Source organism: Helianthus annuus, chromosome 11 (genome assembly GCF_002127325.2).
Source record: "Helianthus annuus cultivar XRQ/B chromosome 11, HanXRQr2.0-SUNRISE, whole genome shotgun sequence".
In the NCBI taxonomy this organism is placed as follows: Eukaryota; Viridiplantae; Streptophyta; class Magnoliopsida; order Asterales; family Asteraceae; genus Helianthus; species Helianthus annuus.
Window position 1 is genome coordinate 169,584,512 of NC_035443.2, and position 10,760 is coordinate 169,595,271.

At 35.9% G+C, this 10,760-nt stretch overlaps 2 protein-coding genes across 2 annotated transcripts; both read right to left on the reverse strand.

Annotated features, from left to right (window-relative positions):
- Nucleotides 1–1,952: 1,952 nt before the first annotated feature.
- LOC110916041 (G-type lectin S-receptor-like serine/threonine-protein kinase RKS1) lies at nt 1,953–4,862 on the reverse strand. The gene is made up of 7 exons (XM_035980064.1): nt 4,700–4,862; nt 4,175–4,300; nt 3,403–3,596; nt 3,130–3,340; nt 2,785–3,022; nt 2,554–2,701; nt 1,953–2,452 (listed from the first exon to the last, which is right to left on the reverse strand). Exons 1-7 carry the CDS (start codon nt 4,836–4,838, stop codon nt 2,159–2,161), a joined length of 1,350 nt encoding a protein of 449 aa, XP_035835957.1. The 5' UTR covers nt 4,839–4,862; the 3' UTR covers nt 1,953–2,158.
- A 7-nt stretch (nt 4,863–4,869) lies between these two features.
- Nucleotides 4,870–6,079, reverse strand: LOC118479263 (G-type lectin S-receptor-like serine/threonine-protein kinase At1g11410). Its single transcript, XM_035980065.1, has one exon. The coding sequence runs from the start codon at nt 5,981–5,983 to the stop codon at nt 4,895–4,897; it is 1,089 nt and encodes a 362-aa protein (XP_035835958.1). The 5' UTR covers nt 5,984–6,079; the 3' UTR covers nt 4,870–4,894.
- Between the last annotated feature and the right edge of the window lie 4,681 nt (nt 6,080–10,760).

The following is a 10,760-nucleotide window of genomic DNA, read 5'->3' on the forward strand; positions in this document are numbered from 1 at the left end:
AACAATATCTACTATTTTTAAGGTTTCTTTTTCCAGAAAATATAAAGTTTTCAAGAAAACTTTTTGAGCAAAACACAAACACTAGACAACCAAACCGAACTATGTTTGATTTTAAACAAGGATAAGAGCCGTAGGTCCCGAAATCGGAGGATCGATTTTCACTACCAAAGCCTTGTTTATAACAAACAACGTTAAGTGTGTGGAATCCACTTAACTAAGCCAATCAAACATAGAACACAATACCACACAATGGTTAACCAAAGAAACACACTCGTTTGATTAACTGGTTGAGAATGACAAACTGATACAAACACAGCTTACAAACTTGAAGGGTATTCTCTCAACTCTAAGACTAAACTGTGACATATCTGTGCCTTATATAGCAGATGGGCTGTTAAGCTCGACGAATCACAAACTGGGCTGACGAAACAGAAGAAAGCCCAAGATTAAGCCCAACAGTCAATGAATCACATTTGATTCGTTGACCACTTTGACGAAACAGAAACAACTAAGACCATGTCTATTTCGTCGACATGTATTCGACGAAACAGAGTGTTTCGCCAAAGGCTGCAATTTGTTGACTGTTTCTGCATAACAGATTGCAGAAACAGAAGGCACAAACACAACAAACAAATGACAGATATACCCTTAATCATGCAACATGCATAGTTTTACGACCAATACATAAAACAAAGAGACAAACAAGTCAGACACAAGCGGATATGAGGATATCCGACTTGGTCGACTGCGAATACAGGCACGATAATCAATAAAGACCGTACAAAATACAACATTACATATAAGACTAGTGACAGACACAAAAAGTGCATCAACAAGAATGAATACTTGAATCAATACTTCGAAAGTTTGAACATATCAACGAAAGAGACCGATTGGAATGTAATGATATTGAAGGCAATGTCATTCAATGAATTCCAAGACTGCAAGGCTCTTCTAGATATGTTGGATGATGATGGTTATGTCAGAAAATATAAGTTCTTTATAGAGAAGAAGTTTGAGGAGATGATTGATTGGTTTCTAAAGGTTAAATTAGAAATCAACACTAGACCATTGCCTGCATATGCCGAAAACAACAGAAAAGTGAGTCTGTTAGATTTATACTTAGCAGTCAAAAGAGAGGGTTGTCACCGGCGAGTGACTGGTAATCACATGTGGGCTGTTATATCAAAATATATGGGTCTTGATTACAACGATGTAGAATTGATGAGACTTATGTACGCAATGTATCTGGACGTACTAGTTTACTACTACAAGATCAAATCCACTCAACAAGTAGCAGCCGAGAAGGAAATAAATGAAGATGTCGGAGATAAGAGACGGACCAGAAGTATGGAAATGGATGAAGGCACAAGCGTGCAGTCGTGTGCAGAACGAGGAGGAGCAACAGACGAGCACTATGCTTTCTTTGCGAGGAATGACTGGTATGGATTAAAGCGGCTAAAGCAAAGAAAGAAATTCGATTTCAAAAGAGCTGAGAACGCGGTGAACGAGGCTAATGACAGCGTGCTAAAACACTCTCGGAAAGGGAATTAAGTTTATGGGGATTGAATATTAGTGTTATAAACTTAATTAATACTATGATATGTATTTATATTCGAATTGTATAATTTTATGTACAAGTATCAATATGTAATTATCAAACAGTTATGTGGTTATGGGTTGGCACCGTTTCAAACGGTTGGATTTCCCTCCAAAACCAACCGCCATCAACCGTCACTATATATATAGTTTGGCCAGCAATTATGTCCGGTACCAAGACATTATCATTTGATCTTGTCCTCTAAAAACATTCCTGCATTTCTTGATCATCATGAATCCTAAATCATTAACCACTTCCGCTGCAAATGTCTATCACATTCAACAAAATCTACTAATATGGACAATGATGGTAGTAGCGTTTGACCATATATATATGTTTGTACCGGTTCGATTGTTCACCTCATGACACTCTTTGATCAATGATGCATTAATCTAAAATAAGCTATAACCATACATACACATTGTTATAACCATTGAAAATTCTACTAACAATTTCTTTCATGATATTCAAGCAAGTGTGAAAGGGCCTAATCGTTTTGTGTGGCAATTGGTTTTAATGGTGTTTAGTTCAAGAGATTAGTTATGAGACATCATGAAACTACCGAGCTTGAAGGATAGTGATGGTTTCATCATAGACAGAGCCAACATCACAGTCCCTACCATACTTCAGTTGTCTAAAGATGAATGCTGGTTGGTTAGGAGGAGGAAGCATTGTTTCATGATTACTCAACATAAAAGCTACGTCAGTCATTGTAGGTCGGTCAGCAGCCAATTCTTGAACACACAAGAGCCCAACATGGATGCACAAAAGAACTTCATGTGCATCAAATGTATCTCCTAAAGATGAGTCAACTACCATCAATGGTTTTTCTTGTTTCCATAAGTCCCAAACCTAAAAGCATTGTTAATTATGGCAAATTTTATTTGGTAGGATAAATAATCAACAAACAAAATAAAATATAAATGTGTGTAAGGCAAAATGAAGTTACTTACATGCCCGATCAGGTTAACCGAGCTCTCGTTAGAGTAGCTGTTGTTTTTCCTACCACTAATTATCTCAAGAACTAGGATTCCAAAGCTAAAAACATCCGATTTTAATGAGAAAAGGCCTTGCATTGCATACTCTGGAGACATATAGCCGCTACAATCATATAATGTCATTTTTAGATAGATAAAATAAATAAATTAAACCAAGTGTGTTATAGAGTGAAGAACTATACGTACTATGTTCCGACAACTCTACGTGTTTTAGCTTCATCTTCATCCCCTCCAAATATTTTTGCCATTCCAAAATCTGAAATTTTAGGGTTTAAACTTGTATCTAGCAGCACATTGCTTGCTTTTAGATCCCTGTGGATGATCCTCAACCTAGAATCGTGATGAAGATATAGCAGTCCACGAACAATTCCATTAATGATTTGGAATCGTTTCTTCCAGTCTAACAAAATCGCCTTCTCATGATCTAGCTAGGTTTGACAACATTCCATTGAATATATTTAAGAATAGGTAAAACTTTACAGAATTAATTAGTAGGATTTTGATAACTGGATTGTAGGTCAGAGAACAAACCAAAGATGAAAGAATCCAAGCCTTTGTTCGGTAAGTATTCGTAAACTAACATCTTTTCTTTCTTATGAAAACAATATCCCAAAAGTCGGACGAGGTTCCTGTGTTGAAGTTTCGCGATCAAAGTTACTTCGTTCTTGAATTCTTGCATCCCTTGACCTGAACTTTGTGATAATCTTTTGACGGCAACTTCTTGCCCATTTAGTAACTTACCCTGAGTAACACATTATATTAAACCGCAAATACCACCATGATTACCTAGATTAACAGTTTTACCTTATAAACGGTGCCGAAGCCACCTTCTCCGAGCCTATTTGAATGAGAAAAACTATCGGTTGCTATTGTTATTGTGCTCAAATCAAACACGTGCAAATCAGTATTTTCGCCAATATCCTTCTCTGTTAAAGAACCTTTTAAGGATTTTAAGCTATTCGTAAAACTGAACCCAACTTCGGCTTCATCTCGTTTGGCTGTATCAAACAATTATTTAAGCGATCATGAAAACTAAAACTAGTTTATTTATGCTTTTTGTGTGTGTTTCAGTTTTACTCTCGGAGCATAACTCCAACCATAAATCATGATTCTGGACTTGTACAAGTTGTTTCATGTTACATATGGGTCAATAGAATGCTTTAATTCAACTTAATTTTTAATTCACCATAGCTTTCACAAGCTTTGAATTATGGTGTATTCAACTCATTTAGAGGCAACATATTTGATTTGCGCTTACGGTTTCAAAATGATTTAAACAAAAAATACAAATCATACGGAACTAAATGATTTTGTTTAGTTTCATTGCCAATCACTCCGAATGATTAGTTTGTTGAATATAATCAAACTAAACTAGTGTAGTTATTTTATAAATACCTTCATGTGGCGCTTACTTATTTTCCCCTCTTAAATTTAAGCAATTTCAACTAGGCTTTTAGCCTTTTTAATTATAGAGCGGGGTCAGGGGGACGTAGAATACAATTAAGGACCTTGTCACATGACATAATGATATCATTATTAAAAGACTGGGCCGACTACTTGGTGAACTTAAACATACCTGGTTTCTTCCTTATGTAACATAAAATGAAGGTACACAAGAAAATCCCTGCTACAATCATTGGCATCCCAATGACCAAAAATTGTTTTGTACGCGACCTCTGTAGCCTCTTTGATGAGTTCTTGGCTGAAATACAATCACATGAAAGATTATGCCAATTGATATGCGATGACATTCCTAATTAACGGCAACTATTTGTTAAAAAAAAACAGAAAAGCACTATGTTTTGGTCCCTACAAAAATATATAGTTCTAAAACTTTTTGCATCCATTAGGTTGTGGTCCTACAAAAATGGCGTGACTTTAAATCCATATACAAGTTAATAGGTGGTTTAGGTGAACAAAATTGTAAGTCATGAAAAACAGTGTCTTCTTTAGTTAAGTACTATTACAATAAGTCAGTACTTTTTAGCTAAAGTTAAATGCCCTTTAGTCCGTAACTTTCTAAAATTAGAGCTACAGTTCCCAACTTTTCAATTTTCTAGAATAGAATAGTTATAAATTAAAAGTATTGATAGCGACATACCTAATTCATCTGAGTCAACCCGTATATAAAAAGATTGTCCACCGTCCGTAAACGTCCTCGTATCAATTATGTCCCCATGCCACGTAATACAACCTTCACCCTCGGCCCCTTTACTAATATCGGCGCTTGCATACCCCATGCACGTGCAATCCCCCAAGCACAACCCTTCACACGCTTTTAATCCCAAACTCATGTTCACACGTGCGTTTGATGTGTCAGGCACCTTAACATGGGCTGCCTCAACGAACCCGTCTCGGCCTTGCACATCTGTGTTCCAGGCTTTATCTTACACCCTTTGGAACCGTCCCTTAAATACCAATTCTGTGGTGACCGTGGCTCATATCCGGGAAGGCAATCACACTCAAAAGTGCCTAATCTGTATGGATCACAAAGACCAAAAGGACCACAATGGTTGTAGCCATCACACTGGTCATTTGGAGCGGACCAGAACCTAACCCACTTGCGATCTGCCTCTTGCCAAGTTAGCCTGTCCATGGTTCCAGACTCGGTAACGACTATTCTTGAAAAAATGGTTGAGTTACGCATCTGGTAAACGATCACCACCTCATCGTTGTTGTTTGTGTAGGTAACATTATACAGATCCTTCCCGTCCATCTCGGGTATACCACTCCATCGGAGACCCGTCCATGACCCGGTCCGCCACACTTTTGTCATACCATGAAACAGGAACAACTGAGGTGACCCAACAAACTCCAATTTACAAGAATAATCTCCCACACCCGGATTCCCAGTAGACTTCCAAGATGTAACCACTCGGTTCAAACCTGTTTTCTTATCCAACCCGAACTTCATATCCGGAAGAAGAGTATTTGAAGGGTGATCAAAGCTCTGCCATAAATAAACCTCTTTGTTAACTAGTCCTTGAAACAACACCAAATTCCCCGAATCCAACAACTGAGCCGAAACATCATTCACCACTCCGGAAACATTGGTTGACCAAAACACAAGGCCTTGATCTTTTTCGTGTAGGACAAGGTTCCCGGTTTCATCAACCGATAGGATACCGGATGAGTTGGTGATTGGCTGGTCTCTATTGGCAACCCAAACCACAGTTTGCTCAGAAACCTTGTTATACCAGACACCCACGTATCTGTTGGTGGAGTTTGCGGGGCTAAAGAATCCAAGAGCAAAGTTTTCTCCACTGGAGACCAAAATATCCCCATCATTAACCGGTCGGGTGAGTGTGATGGTGTCAATACAAGTGCAAAACCGGAAAATCAGAAAGATTAACACAGATACTAGAATGCCTTTTTCTTGATACATGTTTTGTGTTTTACGGACCAGATGTTTATTTTTTTTTTCTGCAATTTTGTGTGTTTGATAGTTTCAAAAGAAGAATCGTGATTTAGTCATTTAACATATAAAATATCAAAGAAAATAGTTGATTATGGGAGCCATCACTTTCATGACTTTGTAAAAAGTCATCTGTTATTTGAATATGTCTAAACCTGGCTAGGAGGCTGGATTTTAAATAGATGATTAGATGATCACTCTTGAGAGAATGGGGTTTTACTTGTTAGAAGTATAAACTTAATTATGTTTATGTTCATTATGAAACTTATTAATTCGAAATGTATTATGACTTATAAACCGAGAGATAAGCGGGTTGTATGTTCAAACGGTTTATGGCAGTTATTCCCGCCATAAACAACCGCCAAAATCTCTCATATATATATGTAATTTCCGGCAGTAAGATCGGACATCAAGACAGTTTCATTATCAACCGAAATTGTCCATCATATCCTTTGATTCCTGTCCTTGTTAATCAACTGCACGTTATCAAAGATAACATGTCTGTGAATCCAAATCAAAATGATGCTTCCGCTGAAATGAAATCGGGTTTCCAACATAGTGGTATCAGAGCCAAGTCTGATAAACGTGCAGAAATCAAATCCAATTCAACCACTTTACCTTGCCAACACTGCACTGATGAACAAAATGAAAAAGTCCGACGAATCCCTCGCATAAAACTCTGCTATTATTGTCATTCTCCAGGCCATCAAATTTACAATTGCAAAGTCAAAGAAAACGATGAAGTGACACAATTGTTGAAGCAGGCGATAAATTATGGAACGAAAAGGCAAGAAGGAGATGTACACTGTCAAAATGAGATAATCGTTACAGGCACACTGAAGGCGGATTATGGTCTGGTATGTAAATCCAACGTTTGATCATCATTTTAGTGGTAATTTGAATGTTTTCAAGAGAGTGAAACATGTGATGGGTGTAGAAACAAGAACTAGAATGAATACTTTTATGTTCATTAGAGGGGTAGGAAATGCAGAAATAAAAACTGGGAACGATACGATGAGAATACATAGCGTATTCTACTCACCGGATCTTGAACGTAATGTTCTAAGTCTTGATCAATTAACCCTTCAAGGGTTTACCGTCAAGAAATCCGGTGACATGTGCAAAATCTACCCCATGTTCTCATCCCCGGTTGCAAATTCTGTAAGTGATGTGAGTGGGTTGTCAAAGGAAGAAGAATTAGGATTGTATGAAAAACGGAAGTTGCAATCTTTATGTTCTGTAGATGATGAATTCAAAGAACGCTACTTGAATTCATATTTTGAAACACTAAGTGTTTCAAATGAAAACGAGAATGACTGGACCCGTATGATCATTAGAGCACTCGAATTTCATGAATTTACTGACTGTAAAGCGCTGCTCGACATGATTGATGATCGAGAATTCATATTCAAATATAAATATGATCTCGAATTGAAGTTTGAAGAGATGGTGGGTTGGTTCTTAAAAGAAAAGATGGGCATAACATCAAGATCAATTCCTCCTCTGTTAACTGATGGGAGAAAAATAAATTTGCTCGGGTTGTATGTGATGGTTGAGAGGGACGGAGGCTACCGAAGTGTGACTATTGATAACTTATGGCCGGCAATAGCGAAAGATTTAGGCTTTGAATATCAAGATGGTGACTTTATAAGAGTCATATATGCCATGTATTTGGATGTCTTGATCTACTATTATAAGTTTAAATCTATTGAAGAAAGGGTGCAGATTAAAGAAATGATGGAAGAAGGTGAAACCTCAAAGGCTGGCATGGATAAAGGAAGAAGTAAGAGTGCAGATCCAACACCGGAGGATGCTGCTTCGGAGCACTATGCTCTATATGCCGGAAATAGCTGGGAAGGTTCATGGAATCTGCATAAGAAGCGTCGCCGGTTTGATTTTAATGAAGCAAGGAAAGCCGTGGATGAAGCGAATCGGAGTGTTCAAGCATATGCCTCCAAGCATAATCAAGTTTAGGGGGTTGTGTTAGAAGTATAAACTTAATTATGTTTATGTTTATTATGAAACTTATTAATTCGAAATGTATTATGACTTATAAACCGAGAGATAAGCGGGTTGTATGTTCAAACGGTTTATGGCAGTTATTCCCGCCATAAACAACTGCCAAAATCTCTCATATATATATGTAATTTCCGGCAGTAAGATCGGACATCAAGACAGTTTCATTATCAACCGAAATTGTCCATCATATCCTTTGATTCCTGTCCTTGTTAATCAACTGCACGTTATCAAAGATAACATGTCTGTGAATCCAAATCAAAATGATGCTTCCGCTGAAATGAAATCGGGTTTCCAACATTACTTTTATAGTTTTATCTACTAGAATCACACAATCGTGCTAGAATTGATAACCGTATAATCACACAATCTCGCCAAGCTAGAATTGAGCATAACAAATATTTGTAATGCACATGTAGGATCATTTACTTGGTATCAACTTGGAGTAATCGTTTATCTGGAATCGATTGTGTCATAGCCTAGAGAAAAGGTTTGTTCGAAAAGGATTTCTCTATTTTGAAAACGTGTACTTCCGTTGCTATATGAAATTTTATTAAGGAATTGTTTTTCATTAAAAAAAATTTCATGACATACACTTTTAATGGCATTTACATTTTGTGCCACTAATATTAGAGGACGATTATAAGCTAGAATAGAATAAAAGTTAGATTAGTTATAAATTATAGTTTATGTAGCATTATTATCATTATATTTATATCCTAAGTATTGGCGGTTATCCACATGGTAACCCTAATATATATATATATATATATATATATATATATATACAGGGTAATGCTAGACAAAAAACCCTAAAATTCTTAGAAAACTCTGGAAACCCAAATGGGAACCCATTTTTACCCAACCTCCCGACATTTTTTTTTTTTTTTGAAAAAAATTACACATGTAATATACATGTTTTAGAGTGTTTTGGGCCAAAAAAAAAACAAAAAAGCGCCGAAGGGATTTTTTTAAAAAAAATAAACAAATTTCAGTGCCTAACATGTGTTAGGCAAAAAAGACATAAATTTGCTGAAATTTGCTGAAACTTTTTTTTTTTTTAAATTATCCCTTCGGCGCTTTTTTGATTTTTTTGGCCCAAAAGTCTTAAAAACATGTATATTACATGTGTTATTTTTTTAAAAAAAAAATGTCGGGAGCTTGGGTTTTCTAGGGTTTTTTATATATATAGGGTTTTCTATATAGCCCAACCCTATATATACATATATATATATATATGTATAGTGTGAGGTTCATTGGAGAATATAAAAAAAGTAAGGAACCGGGGAACCCCTTTAAAAACCGTTAGATCTAATTAATAAACGGCTGAGATTAATTTTTAAACAATCAAACTAAATCTAAATGAAATACACGGAGGGTTAAAATTGGAATTTAAAAGGTTACATTTGATCCTCCTTCGCTCTTAACCGTCACACCCTAATTCTGTCTCCGGCGACAATCCGTCATGGATGACAACCCCCATGCGTGAGATCTCCATCCTCAATATGCTCTCCATATTACTCTACATATTCAATATCATCTCCGTTCAACAGATCCGCCACAACGGCAAACCGTTACTCTACCTAGTATTCGAGTATCTCGACACCGATTGGAAAAATGGTACACGATCGCGGCCTTATTCAGTTGGTGTATTCTTCCACGTCTTGTGACGGACCTGATTTCAACCACCGTCGCTTACGGCGGAAGCGGCAGCGGCAGTCGCTATTTGCCTCACCTCCATTCATCATTAGTTGAGCTGATACGAAATAACGATTGCAAAACAGTTTTCTGTTGATGTTGTCATCAATGACGGTTCCGAATCCGAAAACGAATAACGAAGGCAGAACATGTGATTCATCGCAACGAAGAAAGAAAAACAATAATGGTACAGATCTGAACGGTTGTACTTGTAATTTGTTCTATTAATTGTTCAAATCATGACAGGTAATTTCAATTCCATAATGTTGTATAAAACTCAACGTTTTTGCATTACCTAATGATGTGTTTGGTTTGTTACTTTTCAAATTTGTATTATTTATTGAAATGATGATAAATAATGGATTTAACATAGGCCTAATTGTAGTTGTGTTCATTCAATTTACATGATATTTTACATGTTAAACAAATAAAAGTGATTCTGCTTAAATTTACATGATATTTTACATGTTAAACGAATTTGTTTTACATAATTTTACATAGTTGAATTATTTTGAAACAAATTGGTTTTACAAAGTTAAGTTTTACATGATATTTTACATGTTAAACAAATAAAAGTGATTCTGCTTAAATTTGTTTTTATTTTAATATTTTTAGCTAGCATAAACTCTACACAAAACTTTATTTTAGTCTTTTTAATCTTCAATCCAAAATTTAATTTATAATTTGGTCAAATAAAGTTAAATCGAACATTGTAGATCAACGAAAACTCTCATTTAACGTGTTAAAGTTTATTGCACAAAACTTATTTTAACAATGTTTGGTCAAATAAAGTCGAATCAAGTTTAGTTGATCAAAGCAAACTTTTGTTTAACATGTTAAATTAATTTATTTTAATATTTTGAGCCCGCATAAACTACACACAAAACATTTTTTAATATTTTGGACTCTAGGCCGAAATTCAATATATAATTTGATTAAATAAAGTTGAATCGCACCTAATTGATCAATGCAAACTCTTATTTAACATTTTAAAGTTTATCGTACAAAACTTATCTTAACATGTTTGGTAAAA